Source organism: Carettochelys insculpta, chromosome 5 (assembly GCF_033958435.1).
Source record: "Carettochelys insculpta isolate YL-2023 chromosome 5, ASM3395843v1, whole genome shotgun sequence".
Classification (NCBI taxonomy): domain Eukaryota; kingdom Metazoa; phylum Chordata; order Testudines; family Carettochelyidae; genus Carettochelys; species Carettochelys insculpta.
Genome location: NC_134141.1, coordinates 86,145,477 through 86,164,063, shown reverse-complemented (window position 1 = coordinate 86,164,063; position 18,587 = coordinate 86,145,477). Strand labels below are relative to the sequence as shown.

Sequence of the window (18,587 nt, the reverse complement as noted above, 5' to 3'; positions counted from 1 at the left end):
GAAAAAGCCCTCACACACAATCCATCCCTCCACCCAATTGCAACAGGTAACATTTGAGACCCTATTCTGTGTGCAAGTGCCCACCCGGCATTTCCAGGCAACTCCTTGATTGCAACTCTAGAAGTCTCACCACTGTAAGAAACCAACTATGCTAAAATTAGGGCTAGGATTCTGTCACCGAAATAGTGGATTTAAGAAGAAAGCGTATACGAAATCTTGTAAACTGCTGTAAGACCCTTTGGAAGGGTCCCCAAATCAAGCAGGGTCACAACATGGACATTAAATTCATGTATTCTCAGGTTTGGCCTGTTCACCTGTCTGTAGAGAGCATCAATCAGAATCTACTTTCTACTTGAAGCTTGAGTTGTGCTGGTTAGTTGCTCCAAGCTTCAGTGTAAAGGTAACTCCCCACTACCACATTCCCTTGAATGGAAGCTCTCAGGAGTCAAAATGGCTTGGAATAAAACCATTTAGGACCTACACTAGATCAACCTTGACTTAAAAATACCATTTGATTGCTGTCCAATGACCTATGCAAGTTGAGTCTGGTTTGTTTCCTAGTGGGCACATGGCCACATTAAGAATTCTGGCATCAACTGGTGCAGGTTTTGTAATCTGAACAGTTGTACTACAGAAATCACAATTGCTCCCTATGCTTACGAACTAAATTTTCCTCTTTTCTGGGAGAGAGCCCATTAGATCAGAGTTGACTCAATGCTAAAGCAATATGAGAGAATTTTGTGTTGTCCCCCCATGTACTTTTTTTTGCTCCAGTTGAGAGGAACGGGGGCTGCTCTTGGCCTTCCCAAAGGGTTGCATTTCTCTACTCCTGTGGGAAGAGGATTTCATAAATCAGGGCATGTTGGTATAAGTACTACATTCACGTAAAAAGATAAGGTGATGACTTATACTAGCAAACACTTATCCAGACATCTGCTAAAATGAAGGTTTTTTTCTTCCATAAAAATGGCAATTTTCAACATTTTTGGCTTTGTACGTGTTGATTTCAGTTACCACAAACACACTAAATGTACACAGCAAATATGGTGCGAGAGACTATTTGTACTGTAAACTGCCCATACTAAGTATCAACCTTTAAGGCAAGGCATTTCTAAAGGCCAATCTCCTTTAAGATTACATACTACTGTGTATCATGGTGGTCTGAGTTCCTTTCACCTTAAAATCAATAGGAATGACAGTTTCTAGTGGACTTTGTATTTGCTTCAGGCCTGCTGATAGGAGAAAAGTGAGGAGGGCAATTGCACTCAGGTCTGGGAGATTCAAAGGGACCCTTTTTATTGCCACCGAAGCACCACTCCACATGGCTCCAAGGCTGAGCGTACTACTATGTTAAGGGCTGACTGCCCTTGGCCTGGCCCCTTTCAGAGGCATGGAGCTGGCCCTCCACCTTGCCCTGGGGCCTACGGTGGCTGTTATCCCCATTTATTTTCTTGTATTACTTTGTTTTTAATGAGATGAATCTAAAGACATATCAACTTCTGACAACGCCTCTCAAAAAGATAGTGTTTTTCACATATTCACAACAGACTACTTCTGAAATCCACATATGATTTGTGATGCTGTGTGATGAACTGTTCCAGGTTCCAGCTCAGTAACAGGGCATGTGTAGTTGTGCCCCAAGCTACGCACAAATACATCCAGGCAGGCTGTGATGTACATCTACAACACTCCTCTCGATGACCATCTGTGTGGATCCTGCTGTTATGCCCCAACAGTTGCCAAGGTCACCTCAATATATCAGCACACACTTGGGACCTTTTAATGGCAGTGATAGGTCCAAGGCAAAAACAGCTAGCATGCAGCACGCTAGAGTGACATAAATTTAAATCATAACTTTTCACACTGTACATGTTTATACAGATGAGCTTGCAAGTCAAATACGTACAACCTAAAAATATATGACTATAAAGTCAGTTTGATCATCAACAACATTTCAAATCCTGGACTCAAGGATCATCCTTCCCTAGCAGATGACATGAGCCCCATTTCAATAAACAGAACCAAAAAGGGGGAAGAAAATCTCCTAGTTTAAGGACTGAGACACAAGTTCTAATTCCAAAAATGGCAGGTAAAAGGAGAGATTTTTTTTCTTCATCTTTTACAAACACAAGCAACATTTTAAACTGATGTACACATTTTTTAGTCATACGGGACACTAAACAGATTCTTCTTGATTCCCACTTAAATTATGTAGCTTAGCTTCTGAACATAAACTGCTAAACTTAATTTGACTGATTTTGATCCTTCATAATAAAGTGAGATTAAAACTGAAACATCCTCCTTATGAGATCTGCATAGAATCATAGAACACTAGGACCGGAAGGGGCCTTGAGAGGCCATCGAGTCCAGTCCCCTGCCCCGACGGCAGGACCGACCACTATCTACACCATCCCTGATAGACATCTATCTAATCTGTTCTTAAATATCTCCAGCGAGGGAGATTCCACAACCTCCCTTGGCAACTTATTCCAGTACTTGACCACCCTGACAGTTAGGAACTTTTTCCTAATGTCCAACCTAAACTTCCCTTGCTGCAGCTTAAGTCCATTGCCTCTTGTTCTCTCCTCAGAGGCCAAGAAGAACAAGTTCTCCCCCTCCTCCTTATGACACCCTTTAAGATATCTGAAAGCCGCTATCACGTCCCCCCTCAACCTTCTCTTTTCCAAGCTAAACAAGCCCAATTCTTTCAGCCTTTCTTCATAAGTCATGTTCTCCAGACCTTTTATCATTCTAGTTGCTCTTCTCTGGACCTTCTCTAATTTCTCCACATCTTTTTTGAATTGGGGTGCCCAGAACTGGACACAATATTCCAGCTGAGGCCTAAACAGCACAGAGTAGAGCGGAAGAATGATTTCTCGTGTCTTGTTCACAACACACCTGCTAATGCATCCCAGAATCATGTTTGCTTTTTTTGCAACAGCATCACACTGTTGACTCATATTTAACATATCTGCAAACAAGTTAGAACAGTTTTTGTTTTTTTTACGAACTTGGTAACTTTTTAAAATAAGTGGTCTCACAGGACTTTAGGCCTCCATTTCCTAACGGATTGTAGTTTTACAAATGGTAATACTTTGTGTCCTTACTGAAAAGTTTTCCCTGGACCCGAACACACCGCTTATGGACCTAAGCCTTTGGTATATCATGTTTTTTCATATTGTAGTTGTTCCTATTTTAATCATATTGCCTCCCTGACTGTCAGTGCTACAAGTTCATGTCCCAACTGATGACCATAGTTCTTCAGACTATAGGGAGTTACACAGTATTGGGGGGGGGGGGGGAGGAAGAGGTAAGAAAGTAATTTTTAACTGATGATACAACACAGACTACCTTAAAACATGAAACGAGGAGCACAATTCTATGTGTATTAGGAAACAGTCTGCTAATGCAGATAATATTAACGTGAGACAAGCACTCATGAGCTTTTTGGAAAGCCCCGTCTGCTAAACCAGACTGGGAAAGACTGAACTAAGAGAAACAAATACTGATTTTTAAATCAAAACTTCAATATTCAAAGTTCAATAGCCAATGAAACCTCAGTTACCTTATACCGTGTCTGTTCCACATCATAGATTTTCTTCTCGGACACCATTTTAGGGGCAAAGAACTTGGCTAGTTTGGCAAGGTAAACTCCATTTCTCAACCCTTCTTCCAATTCAGTAGTGGGTGGCAGTTCTTCAGCCAAACAGACCTCCATCCATCTACAAAACATAGTTAAGAATGGCATGTTTCTGGTGTAACATGGTTTAGGGATATTACAACAGTCATCTTTTTATATAGAGTCATGCTGAGTAATCATTGCAGCAGCAGCACCACCGCTACCCTTCACACCATTTATGAGTTAGTTTAAAAAACCCACCAACATATGCACTGAGGAACACCATGTGTGCTCACTGGCAGAAAAGATCAAAATTATTAATAAAATGAGCCAGGACATCTTGTGTGAAGAATACTTTAACAATGGAGTCAAAGTTCCTGAACTATGCTTTCTGACTCAGGAAAAAACACTTTCATGGTTGCACCAAGCTGCAGTGTGCACTCTGATCATCTCAGGCAACACCAGACATTAGTTCCCACTCAGACTTGTTTCTAAAACAGAAAGAGGAGTGCATGTTAGACACCTCCAGCATGCAACCCATTTCGGAATGCACTTACACACAATTGGACTTGAATGGGATGTAAGCATGAGATCAGCTACGTCTACGTGTGTATGCTACATCGAAATAGCTTATTTCGATGTAGCGACATCAAAATAAGCTATTTCAATGAATAGCATCTACACGTCCTCCAGGGCTAGTGCCGCTGACGTTGGGCAGCACTACATCGAAGTAGGCGCTGCAGGGGAGCGTCTACACGCCAAAGCGGCACACATCGAAATAAGGGTGCCAGGAACAGCTGCAGACAGGGTCACAGGGCGGACTAGCACTTCCAGGGCAACAGCTAGCTGCTCCCTTAAAGGGCCCCTCAGACACACAGCCTGCACAGCACGTGGTCTGCAGAGCCACAGGCACGCACACCCGTTGAAGCAGTATGGACCCCCAGCAGCAGCATCCGCCGCCGCCGCCAGAGGTCCACACAGCCACCCCTGCAGGAGCAGTGCTCGCCCTGCTCAATGCTATGCAAGAGACAGCTGATCACCTTTTATTTGTGGAAGAGGAGCTGCCCCCAGGGGAGGAGGAAGCAGCCCCAGACCCTGCTGTCCTCCGCGCCCCCCCCCCGCCCCACACGCTGCCAGCTGTGGAGCTACCCCATGAGCACAGACTGGTGGGAGCGGCTGGTGCTCAGCGAGTGGGACAACGACCACTAGCTCCAGAACTTTCGCATGAGCCAGCAGACATTCCTGGAGCTCTGCCAGTGGCTCACCCCTGCCTTACGGCACCAGGACACCTCCATGAGACATGCCCCCACGGTCGAGAAACGGGTCAGCATTGCTGTCTGGAAGCTGGCCACTCCAGACAGCAACCAACCGGTGGGGCAGCAGTTTGGCGTGGGCAAGGCCACCGTCGGGGCTGTCCTCATGGAAGTAAGAGGACCTACAGGGAGGATGAGGGCAGCCCTGGGGGTGGAGGGCCAGACACCCTGCACACCCCTCACTGGTGCTCTCTCATGTCCTTCCCCTGCAGGTCGTCCACGCCATCAATGCCCTGCTCCTCCACAGGCTTGTGCAGCTTGGGGACCCAGATGCTGCCATCGCGGGGTTTGCCAGCCTGGGCTTCCCAAATTGCTTTGGGGCTCTGGATGGGACCCATATCCCCATCTGTGCCCCGGAGCACAGTGGAGGACGCTTCCTCAACAGGAAGGGCTACCATTCTCTGGTCCTCCAGGCCTTGGTGGACAGCTGGGGCTGCTTCCTGGACATTTATGTTGGGTGGCCTGGCAGCACCCACGACATCCAGGTGTTCAGGAATTCGGGCCTGTGCCGCCGGCTGGAGGCGGGGACCTACATCCCCCAGCAGGAGATCCCTGTGGGGGACACCACCATGCCCCTTTGCGTCGTCACGGACGTGGCATACCCCCTCCGGCCCTGGCTCATACACCCTTACACAGGCTATCCCTCAGCCAGCCAGGAGCGCTTCACCACACACTTGAACCATGCGTGCCAGGTGGTTGAGCGTGCTTTTGGCCGCCTCAAAGGGTGCTGGAGGCGTCTCCTCACCTGCCTTGATGCAGGCCCCACCAACATCACCCAGACTGTGGGCGCGCGCAGCACACTCCACAACCTGTTCGAGAGCAAGGGGGAGGTATTATTTCAGGGCTGGGCTGTGGAGACTGGCAGGGCTGACATGCAGCCACCCGCTGCCCCCAGTCGCCAGGTGGACCCCGAGGGGATCCAAGTCCGGGAGGCCCTGCGGGCCCATTTTGACCAGGCTGGGGGGTGAACACTGGCAGGTCCCCCACTGCACCCCCCATCCTCCACAACACTCCCTGCCCCCACGCCCACACCACCCCCCCCCGCACTTCTCTAGCAAATAAAAAAAAGACCTGTTCAAACCAAAAACAGTGAATTCTCTTATATTTATATATATAAATAAAAGAACAAAAGGGGGGAACTATTTACATGGGGGGGCAGGTACCCTACAAGAACTATATACACAAATATATGATGGGGGATATGTACAAGGGGGGGGTCCACGTCCTGGGCCCCGCACCCCTCTACTATCTGGTGCCAGGGGTTGGCGGGCGGGACCCTCGTCTCAGCCCTGGCCGAGGCTGGCGAACCAGCAGATATGGCCGGCGGGTGTCAGCAGGCCCCAGGTCCCCCTTGGTGGAAGGCCCCGGGGTGGTGGACGGCAGTCGGAGCAACGGGCGGAGCGGGCAGGTCGGGCGGCGCGGCATGGAGGGGGAGCCAGGTGGTCCGCTATGAGCTCAAAAGTGCGCGTAAAGGCCCCCCATGCCTCCTGGTGCAAGGCCAGCACTCGCTCTTGTAATTCCAGCCACCGCTCTTCCACCCGCAGGCGCCGCTCTGACACCTCCAGCTGATGCCGGAGGGTCACGAGCAGCTGGGGTCCGTGGCCGTCCTCTGCTGGTGGTGGCTCTGCCCTGGGGCTGGTTGGTGCTCCACTGAGGGGCTGGCCTGCTGGAATGGCCCCGGTGGGCTCTCCAGGCCCACGGACACCTCGCCAGTGCTCTCCAGGCCCTCTGATGGTGCAGCTGCAGAACACGGGGCGGGAGGGGGGGGAGTAGAGTGGAAACAGCCGTTAGTGGGGGCCCCCCCAAGCCATGGCCCTTGTCCCCCCACCCCTCTGCTGCTGGTTCCCCTTCCCCGGGAGATGCTGCTGCTGCTGCTGGGTGTCCCACACCCTCCCCCCCGGGGGACCCTAGGTTCCACTCCCCCCATCCCCAGGGATGGGGCATGGCACTGTCCTGCTGGGGGGGGGGGCAGGGGCTGATGCACTCTGAGGGACATGCCACTGCTGTCCTTGGGGCCATGGTCATCTCTGCAGGGCCCTGGTCATGTCTCTTCTCCCCGCCCCATAACTCCGGGGGTGTGGTACATACCTGACGGTCCGCTCCCACAGTCGGGGGACACCCTCTGGGCGGACGCCCTGCTGGAGCTCTGGGATGGCAGGATGATGTGGAGCCCCTCATCACTGGAGGAGGACTCTCCCTCCTCCTCCTCTGGCATCCCAGGGGTGGGCTCCTGGGGTGCAGGGCTTGCCTCCGGGGCCAACTCCACCTCCAGGGCCTGCTGGGGCTCGTGGGCTGAGATGTCAAGAGTGGCCAGCGGGGAGGTGGTGTACCAGGGGCCCAGGATGGACCTGAGCTCCCTGTAAAAGGGGCAAGAGACGGGGGCGGCCCCAGATCGGCCAGCCGCATCCTGGGCCCGGGTGTAACCCTGCCGCGGCTCCTTAACCTTACTCCTGACGTGGTCAGGAGTGCGGGCAGGGTGACCCCAGGTGGCCAGGCCCTCGGCCAGCCGAGCAAACGCATCTGCATTCCGCCTCTTGCTCCCCATTACCTGGAGCACCACCTCCTCGTTCTAGAGCCCCAGCAGGTCCCGGATCTCGGCCTCCGTCCAGGAGGGGCCCCGCTGCCTTTTCCCAGGCTGGCTAGCTGGCTGCCTGGGAGCCCTGGTTCCCCTTGGGAGGGGTGCCCTGGGGGCGGGGCCATCGCAGTGAGGGGGATGACTTGGGGCTGCAGAGGCGTGTGCAGGCTAGCTGCGTGGTAATGCTGCTGCCTGCACATGCTCTCTCAGCTTCCTGCACAGGAAGGCAGGGGGCGGGGAGCTTTAAGGGGCCGCTGCAGGCAGCAACCATAGAGCTCAGGAGCTGGAGAGAGCATCTCTCAACCCCTCAGCTGATGGCCGCCATGGCAGACCCCGCTCTTTCGATGTTGCGGGACGCAGATCGTCTAAACATGCCCTACTTCAACGCTCAACATCGAAGTAGGGCGCTATTCCCATCCCCTGATGGGGATAGCGACTGACGTCTCGTCACCTTACGTCGATGTCAACTTCAAAATAGTGCCTGCCACATGTAGACGTGGCAGGTGCTATTTCGAAGTTGGCACAGCTACTTTGAAGTAGCTGGCATGCGTAGACGCGGCTATTGTGTTCTGAATAATGACAGTTTCCTGAATCAGAGTCTAACAGTACAAAAATAGGGCACTTAGGCATCAAGATAATTCACATCCACATCAAAAACAGTTACGCAGATGCATCAACACCTATTATAGCATTGCAGTTCTTTATGAAGGTTAAATGAAAGCCAATGTAACTAATCACAAAGTATTTTCTTGCTATTCCCAACAAACACACACACAAAGTAATGTAAATGTCATGTTCCCAAAGACCCTCCACAGTGGTGGCTAAATCGCATATAGTCTGTTCTGGTATGGCTATGGTCTGAAGAAGTGGGCCTGTCCCATGAAAGCTCACCTAATAAGTTATTTTGTTAGGTCTTTAAAGTGCTACTTGACTGCTTTTTTGTTTTGACAGAAAGTATCTTTCAAAAATCAGCAGGCTTGGAAGAATTCAGTTTTTAATCAGTTAACGTTTAACTGTCAGCTTCACCACATTCATACAAACAGACAACATTTCCATTGATAAAAAAGGAAGTTTACAGATAGGCTACAAAAGAAAGCCACATGCAACGTATTAGTATGTATAACAGAAGAGACTGCCAACAAGTCATTCACACCGCTGTGCTCACAAAGCACACCATATTGTTACCACTAGATCTACAATGCAACAAAATTTTATAAGTTTTGGGAAAGCTTTTGTCAGCCCTTCCTGGCAGTCTTTGGAAAATGGCACTGGAATACAAAAATTACACTAATCAAGGATGTCTACAATAATCCTGAATGTGCAGTCACACAAAGTAATATCAGCAGCAGCTAATGGTTTGCAGTGGCAGCTGGAGTAAGGCAGGGATTTATTACATCCCCTTTATTGTTTTGCACTCGTCACTGACTGTCATGAGAAAAACTGCTAAAGGTAATTGGAGAAATTTTACGGCCAAATGAAGCACAATTGGATGGTCTGATTTTTGTTAAATATATTTGCCCTGCCAGGTTGAACTTGTTTAATGAAAGACAGAACTTTTGGCAGACACAGCAATATAAGTGTTTGTTCTTCAGTGATGGGTAAGAAAATAAAGGCTATCAACATCCCAAAAGTAACCTATAGAATGGATGAAGAAATGCTCAAAGTAGTAAGACACCTGACCTTTTCAAAGAGCAATGGCTGCTATGCTGGACATCAAACAATGAAAAGCAACAGCAGCAAAAAAAATTTGATAACCCTAAAGATATTTGGAAACTAGCATGGCTGGTATTGAAAAAGCTATTAAAAAAATCAGTTTTAGGTCTGTCCTCCTTTATGGCACAGACTCATAGAAATGGATAAAAAAAATTGAGATCATTCCAAAACAAATGCCCAAGGAAGTTCCTCAGAGTCCACTAGAAAGAACTTGTTACACCAACATTAGAAATTCAAAAAGATCAAAACAAAGTCCAGCAAGTATGAGAGAGAGACATATTTAGGACAAGTTTCAAGGACATCACCCACACTACTTCCATGAGAAGTTAATAGTATCGACATCACTTGGAAAAAGGAGGTGCACCCAGGGGAATATGCAGAATACAGAAAGCAGCCAAATCTATCAACAGGACACTCAAGATACCTGAACTGACCAGCACAAGACCAGAATAAATGATGGAAACTGGTTAATGTCCTATGCAACTGAGGGTGTGAGAACAAAAGAGAATGTTTTTTCCTGGAGTTTAAGGATATTTTGCACATTTTGGTATGGGATATTTGACACTTTTTGCTTTAAGTTATGAAGCTTTCACTCTCTCAAGGTGTACTGCCATTAGATACATATTGGAGGAATATAAACAAAGTCACAAAGGAATGTGGGGGCAAAATTAGAACAAAAGTACAAAATGAGCTGTATCTAGATAGAGACAAAGAGAGAGAAGACAACAGTCTACAAGCATATTAGAAGCAAGAGGAAGACCAAAGACAAGGTAGGACCATTTCTCAGTGAAGAGTGAGAAACTGAAAATATGGAAACGGCAGGGGTACTTAATGATTCGTTTCAGTGTACTGCAAGAAGGTTGATGAGACTGGGTGCCTCACAGAGAATGACAGTGGAGATGGTCAAGAAGTTAAAGATAAGGAAAGGAAAAAAAAAAAAGAGAGAGAGTTACTTAGCAAAGTTAGAGGTCTTCAAGTCATGAGACCTTGATGAAACGCATCCTAGTATGCTCCAGGAACTGATAGTTATCGAAGGCACTAGATATAGTTTTTTTAAAAGGTCAGAAGTCGGAAGACATTCCAGAAGACTGAGAAAGGGCAAATATAATGCCAATCTATAAAAAGGGAAATAAGGACAACCTGGGATATTACAGACCACTCATCTTAACTTCAGTTCCAGGAAAGATAACAGAGAAAATTAAGGAATCCCTCTGAAAACATCTGGAAGATAATATGGTGATAAGTAAGTCAGCATGGCTTTGTCAGGAACAAGTGATGTCAAAACCAGCCCGATATACTTAACAGGACAACAAGCCTTGTGGATGAAGGGGAAGCAGTGGATGCGGTATACCTAGAACTTTGGTAAAGCGTTTGATAGTGTCACACGACCTTAACAGTAAACTAGGGAAATGCAGCCTAGATGGAGCTACTATCAGGTGGATGCATAAGTGGTTGGAAAACCACTCTCAGAGAGTAGTTATCAATGGTTCCCAGTCAGGCTGGAAGGGAACAAATGGAGTTCCATAGGGATCAGTTTTGGAATCTGTTTGGGACAGGACTCTCTGGAAAGCAGTACTTCAGAAAGGGATCTAGGGCTCATAGTGGACCACAAGCTGAGTATGTACTGACTTTGCTGCAAAAAATAAATTCCAGGATGCATTTAAACAGTAGTGTTGTGAGCAAGACAAGAGTTAATTCTTCCATTCTACGCTGCAGGGATAAGGCCTCAATTGAAAAACTGTGTACAGTTCTGGGCCACACATATTTTAGGGAGGATGTGGAGAAACTGGTCAGGGTGCAGAAAAGAGCAACTAAAATGACCAAAGGTCTAGACAATGTGACCGATGAGAGACAATTTTAAAAAACTGGGCTTTAGTGTGGAAGAGAGAAGGTTGAAAGGGGACATGACAGCAGCTTCCAAGTACCTAAAAGGGTGCAACAAGGAGGAGGGAGAAAAGTTACTCTTTAGCCTCTGAAAATAGGACAAGCAGCAATAGGCTTAAATTGCAGCAAGGAAGATTTAGATTGGATATTAGAAAAAAAATTCTTAACTGTCAGGGTGGTTAATTACTGGAATCAATCGCCTGGGGTGGCTGTGGAATCTCCATGATTAGAAATATTTAACAAGCTAAATAAATACTGTACAGTAAAAATATATTGAGAGCTGCATGACTTGAGTTGTGCTTAACTTGCATTAATGCGAGTTAAGCACAACCTGTAGCCACTCTGCAGCTATCTATCCCCTGGCTTCCCTCAGCTGAGGGAAACCTGGCAGACACTTGCAGTGACCTGGCTTCTCCCTAGCTCCCCCAGGTAGGGGATGCTGAGGCGAAGATGCGCTTGACTCCCCACTTCACCATGGGAGCTGGGAAACTGACCAGCATCAGCACTGATCAATATCCTGTCTCCTATGAGCCACAGAGAGCTGGAGCTTGGCTCCCAGCTTCCCACCCCTCAAGGGAGATGGCAACCTCTGTGTAAGTTGAATTTTCATGTAACTCACAGAAGCAAAGAATGCAATTGCCGCACAAGTTTGGGGTCTACTATACGTAAATGGTGCTTGGGCCTGCCATGAAGGCAGGGAGATGGACTTGACGGCCCATTGAAGTCCCTTCCAGTACTGTTTTTCTGTGATTCTGTCTGACACCCCTCAATTTTCTGTGAAAAATTTAAAAAAAGTCAGCAATAGAAAACTTTTAAAAAACCCCCAACATTGGTATTATTCAAGTTACACTAAAACTGTTTTTGCCAAACCCAATCAGCTATTGCTCTAGACCTCACATATGCAAAAATCTAAAGTATTAGAATTAAGCCTTATTAAATTTTCAAACTAATCTTTGAACTAATTTTTACTTTAACAATTAAAATGCAGTAGTTATGGTTGACATGCAGTACCCCTCAGAACACATACTGAAACAATGAAAAAACTTGAGTCTCCTGAAAGCTGAAAGTCAGCACTCAGATTAGACCAGAGGTTCTCAAAAAACAGAACAGTCGGGTCTCAACAGTTGCAAACCCAAGGTTTGTGAATTCAAATTATTCGGGAGACCGGGCAGCCGCTGGGAGCTATTTGTGAAATTCAACAGTCGCGAGGATTCCCAACATATAGCCCTCAAACACTGAGACCCTACTGTATTCCATATAATACTGCTGGTCTGCAGCAAACTGGCCAGCCCCACAATACCAGATTCCCTGTTAAATCACAATAAAATATGAGCTATAAATGCATTTAGTGTCTTCCCCCTGCCCATATTCTATCACCTGAGCAATTCCTATTGCCATAGAGGTGTTAATATTACAGCTGCGAGGAGAGAACACTGTAGGCCAGGAGTTAGCAACCTGCAGCTGCAGGGCCATATGCAGCTCTTGGGCTCTCCCCTTGCAGGCAGCCATTTTCTGGAAATTCTAGTAGTCCAGTGACACCGTAGGGCTCAAGGAGACCTGGGCCCTGCTGCTCTGGTGGCCAGAAGCCACCTGTGGTAAGCATCTCCCACCAGAGCCTGCACCTTGCAACCCCTCTCTTTTCTCCCATACACAGGTCACAATGTCATAACACCTCCCCACCCCCCTCCCGTCACACACCGCCACCAGAGTCTCCTGATCAATGGTCTGCTGCATGGGATCTCTGCTAAGGATGGCATGTTTTGCAGGGAGCAGAAAGACAGGCTTGGAGTGCTCTCTCCTTAGCGGACCCCTTCCTGAGTCCACAAGAGCTTTAGCATAAGTTAGAAAGAACTTTCACAATTTCTTTTCTAATAATTTCAGTGTTAAAATGCTCAGCCCCTTTTACACCCTGCCCTCTGCACAACAGAATCTAGATATCAGTTTCTGTGTTGGGGGGAGGGTGTTTCCAAACACTGTATAAATAGACAACTAGAAAACAGCAGCCAAACTCCAGACCCCATACTCTCTCCTGACCCCCAATCCCTTGCACCAGCCTGGGCTTTGCGTGAGATGCAGCTCAATATATTTTGGTCTAAATAAATAAATAGGGAGCTCTTTGAGAAAGGCTGGTGACCCTTGTTGTAGGCAAGCAGGCAGAGACCAGTTCACACATACCGTACAGCTGCCTCTCCTCCAGAAGTTTATATGTTCAGACAACCCTTCGTCAAAAAGCAGCCTTTGTCATTGTGTTAGGTTAGAAAGATTCATGGAGATGAATGACTTATTCTGTTGCATTTGGATTCATTGTTGGACAGGTGGAAGCAGTTTCTCTGAAGCAGGACTATACAAATAGGTCAAAAAAACCACACAAACAATAGATCTTGGACAGGATCAGACAAAAAAACTGTATGGAACCCACATCATTAAGCACTGCAGCCTGCAGTGCAGAAACTGAGTGGAAAGTATGGTCTCACTGACCATGTTTCCCCTGTTCCACCAAATATATTTATACTATATGGATACATGCCAAGCTTTCCTGAGATATCACTTTTTAATGACCATGGAAAAAATATACATGCATGAGCAAAGTGTCATTCTATTTGTCTTCTGCAAAGCAGGAGAAGACAATAAGGAAAAGCTACATTTGTCTCAGAGTTAAATCTGACTAGAGGCTCTACTGAAGCCAATTATTTCCATGGATCATTTTTGCTATTCCTTTATTTATGGCTTCTAAAAAAAAAGCTGCATAAGCAGTAGATAAAGCTGGCCAAGCTATGACTGGGAACTATTAAGAGATGGGTCATACATGACTTTTTACTCCAGTCAGACAGCATTCAGGAAGTGATTAGCCCAAAGCACAGCATGCTTCCTCAGTTGCACATATAATCCTGAAACAATTTGGTTTTCATCAGTATTTGTTCACCATTTTACCACCAGGAAAAAAAAAAAAAAAAAAAAAGAAGGGTTTCCACACAAAGTTTCAGACACGAAGAGAAAAATTCTGCTTGAAAACTTGGAGCTCAACTTAAGGATAATTATTCTGTGTATTTTTATATATATTTGACATGTGTATTCTGACAATTAACTGAGTTAAAAAAAACTAAATGACATGATGGAGGATAGGTTCGTTACTTGTTATTGGTCAGCGATGTGTCACAAGCCTCTGCTTGCCAGAAGCTGGAAACAAGCAACAGGGAATTTATCACTGGGTGATGACCTGTTCTTTTCAATCCCTCTGGAGCACCTGGCACTGGCCACTGTCTGAAGGCAGAATACAGAGCTAGATGGACCTCATGGTCTGATCCAGAACGGCTGTTCTTATGTTTACATCAGGTTGAGGCCCCCTCACCCCAAACACAATTTCTGGTGAAACTGGAAATGTAAAAAAGTCAGTAAAAACTTTAAAAAATGCTTAGGAACAAAACATTGGTATCTGTTCAAGTTATAGAAAAAAAGACTGAATTCCACCAAGGCTCAGTATGAGTTACCATGAGCACATTAAATCTATCCTCTGTTCCTTTTCTGAGCCCCTCTCAGTCTAAACCAGGTGTGGAAAAGATGAGCCGCTTTTTTTTTTTTTTTTAAATTAATCCTGTCAGACTTTTAAAAAAAGAAAAGAAGTTTGCCTGCATCAGTTACAATGTATATTTTAGTAAACAAAAAGTTATCTTTAGAATACATTAATTTATATTCTGCATACTACAGTATGTGTCAGCTCAGAGAGGGAAGAATTTGCCTTTTTTTAAGATACATTTATGGAGCCTTTTCCCTCTTCAGGATTGGGTAGTGTAACTGATATAAAGCTACATCAAGCCAGCTGGGACTGAGCACTGAGCTAAAGTCTGTCTACAATACAATGCTTTTTATTCATCACATAAAAACAGAGACAAAGTTAGTGAGTTCCTGGCACAGTAACAGTGATCACCGGTGCGCCAGACCTTTGAGTACCACAAAAGCAAAAGATTCCAGTTTCTCTGTTTTACTGTGCAATACAGAAGTAACATAAGAGGTCATGCTTAAAACTTGGAAAATATATATTTAAATATAATACCACCCTGGAGGAGAGTTGCTGGAGTAACAAAGCATTTATACATCACCATAAACTTATCTGATTAAGAAAATTTAGAGTGGTAAATAAAAGAGGTACTGCTGACAAAAAAGATTGGAATTGTTACTTCTAATGCTCAGCACAGTGCTCCAAAGACAAGTGCTGAATGCTAGCTCAAAGTATTAAATATTGCTGCCAAATATTAAACTGTGTGATACTTTATATAACCAAGGCCACACATTTTCTGTGTATTCAAGAAAGCAGTTTCAATGGAGAATGAAGAGGACAAAAATCAAGAGCCAAATAAATTCTCTGGTGTCAGTTACCAAAATAACCCAAAAGATTAGTTACCACCTCCATGCCCTTCTAGACTGTTCATAGCTGACACTCACTACCCTTTCGGTCTATTTTTTGAAGTACCTAGATGATGTACAGGTTGAGCCTCTCTCGTCCAGCACTCTTGGGACCCGATCAGTGCTGGATGAGAGAATTTGCCAGACAACAGGGTGGGGTGGGTGTTTGATGTTTTCTAGTACATGACCAATGCTTCCACTGCTTCCTGGGCTCTTAGAACACATTAAAGGGTAAATTAAATTGAAGCTAAACAACAGCACAGAACACTGACAAGCCAGGACTGGTGGCTGTCAACAAAATTTATGGGACTATGGGAAACTTGGCCAGACCCCTGATAAGCGGCCATTGGGCTAACATGCTGGTTTATGGAGTTTGCTGGATGAGTGTGTTTCAGATTAGAGGAGGTTCAACCTGTACTATGATCAAGTGAATGGATCTGACCTGGGCAATGATTTGGAGATCACTCCAACTTTAAGGTGGAAGAGATTCCCTAGGTATTTATTAGGAGTTGGCAGTCTATTCAAATTCCTCTTGCAGAAAAAACCACCAATAGCAATAAAGGTTAGTATACCAAGCTATTGTACAGTTTTCCCTTTTCCAATGCAACATGTACATGTGTCAGCTACATCCTAGACCGGGTATTCACAGCTTGGACTCCATTTAGTTGTGTATCTGGCAACTGAACGTAGTCCTCTCTCTATTAATAGAGCAAAGGAAGTGGCTAATACAAGGTGTGCCTCCTCTTTGTTATACCTGACCTGCCACTGTTCCAGAAGCAAAACCCGAAGAATCTAACCCCTTCAAATTTAATTTCCTGCAGCTACAGGAGTAATCTGAATATGTGGCTCCAGCACAAGAATGGCTTAACTGTGCTATTACATTTCCAGCATTACCAAATCTATCGGAACACCTTAACTCACCTCCTCAACATAGAAACAGAACAGGTTTTATTTGGGTTTTCAGTTTTGGTTAACCATATGTCAGGAGGTTTCATCAAATTACAAATCTTGAACTGAAGATTAATCTAACTCCCAGAGACTCCAGGACAGTCCTGGAGGGCTAGAGACCTTAGGCCTTATGAAAGGTACTGTGGATATATCACATCTAGGCAACAGAGCAAAGAATGCTACAACCTTGTACACTTCCACCAGTCTTGTTTTAATACTGGGAATGTTTAGAACACGGGTCAGCAGCCTTTTTTAGGCAGATTACTGAAATTTGACCTTTTGAACTCTGTGTACAGTCCAAGTGCTTGTGATACTTTTAAAGTCACTAATAGTTCTACAATAGCTCCATTAATAAAACTAAGATGCAGAGTTTTACCACTTAAGTGGTGGTTGGTTGCATGAGCACAAGAAGCAACAGGCTAACCTGTGAAAATAATGTATGGGATCCTCAAGGAATCCCCTTTTGGAGCACTTGGAAGAGGGGAAGTGATCAAATGTAGTCAACATTGACTCACCAAACGGCAAGTTGTGCCGGACCAAACTGATTAGCGTCTATGAAGAGATAACAGGCTCTATGGACATGGGGAAGTCAGGGGATGAGATACCTTGATTTCAGCAAAGCTTTTGATACAGTCTCCCACAATGTTCTTGCTCTTAAATTAAGGAAGTACAGATTGGATATATGGACTATAAGATGGATAGAAAGCTGGCTTGACGGTCAGGCCCAACCAGTAGTGGTCAATGGCTAAATATCTGAATGGCATTTGGTTTCAAGTGGAGTGCCCCATGGCTCAGTTCTGGGGCCAGTGTTGTTCAACATCTTTATTAATGACCTGGATGAGAGACTGGATTGCACCATCAGCAAGTTTGTGGGTGGGGATGGGGGAGGTGGATATGATGGAGGGTAGAGATTGGATCCAGAGTGACCTGGATAAATTGGAAGAGTGGGCCAAAAGAAATCTGATGCGGTTCAACAAGGAGAAGTGTAGAGTCCTGCACTTAGGATGAAAGAATCCTAACACATTGTATTATAGGCTGGGGACCAACTAGCTAAGCAGCAGTACAGAGGAAAGGGACCTAGGGATTATGGTGGACAAAAGCCTGGATATGAGTCAACACTGTGGCCTTCTAGCCAAGAAGGCTAACAGAACATTAGGGTGCTTTAGGGGGAGCATTTCAAGCAGATCTAGAGAAGTTGTGGCCTCACCAGTGTCGAATAGAGAGGAACAACATCTGGCATATTGCATCCAGTTTTGGGCCCCTCAGTAGAGAGAGGATGTGCTGGAGTAGGTTTAGCGGAGGGCAACAAAAATTAAAGGGGCTGGAGTAAGTGACCTATGAGGAGAGGCTGAGGGATTTGGGCTTTAGTTTGCAGAAGAGAAGTCTAAGGGGGTTATTTAATAGTAGCTTTCAGCTTCCTGAAGTGGAACTATAGAGGACGGAGAGAAACTGTTCAGCGGTAAGATGTCAGAACAAGGAGCAATGGTCTGAAGTTGAAGAGTAGGCTGGTACCAGGAAAAACTACTTCACCAGGAGGGTGGTGAAGCACTGGAATGTGTTGCCTAGAGAGGTGATGGAATCTCCAACCCAGAGGTTTAAATCTCAGCTTGACAAAGTCCTGGCTGGTATGACTTAGTTGGGGTTGATCTTGCTTGAAGCAGGGAGCAGGACTCAATGACCTCCTGAGGCCCCTTCCAGCCCTAGGAGTTTATGATGTGATCCGTCTACAGAAGTTATTTTCAGAAGAGATGGTCCAACAAAACTTCTGTTTTTATGTGTAGATGTGAGATGTTGACAGATCTATCTTTTGATCCACTGACAAAAGCACTCCCCCTCCCCCCAACGGAGCATCTACACAGCTTATTTTGTTGACAGTTTGTTGACAAAGCACATTTTGGCCGCATCTAGTCAGCTGTTTACCATGTCACTGCTCCCAGCAGCACTATGCTAATGACAGGTCATGAAATTGTCTATTTGCAGTTTGCAAATTCGTACACCTAATTTGCATACTGTGCAAGATTCTACTGTCAGCAGGGGGTGTTCTGGCAGTACAGAGGCCATGTGGACACACCCTTAAGGGACTGGCACAAGAGCAGAGCTTGGCCAGCAGAGGCGGGCCCACATAGCCTCTGTG

At 45.9% G+C, this 18,587-nt stretch overlaps 1 protein-coding gene across 2 annotated transcripts in view; it reads right to left on the bottom strand.

Annotated features, from left to right (window-relative positions):
• The window catches only part of IQGAP2 (IQ motif containing GTPase activating protein 2), a 219,493-nt gene that overhangs the window by 102,449 nt on the left and 98,457 nt on the right, over positions 1 to 18,587 (bottom strand). For both annotated transcript variants that reach the window (XM_074995443.1, XM_074995444.1), the window contains exon 3: positions 3,566 to 3,722. In XM_074995443.1, coding sequence (XP_074851544.1) covers positions 3,566 to 3,722 — 157 coding nt within the window. The remainder of the gene's footprint in view (positions 1 to 3,565; positions 3,723 to 18,587) is intronic.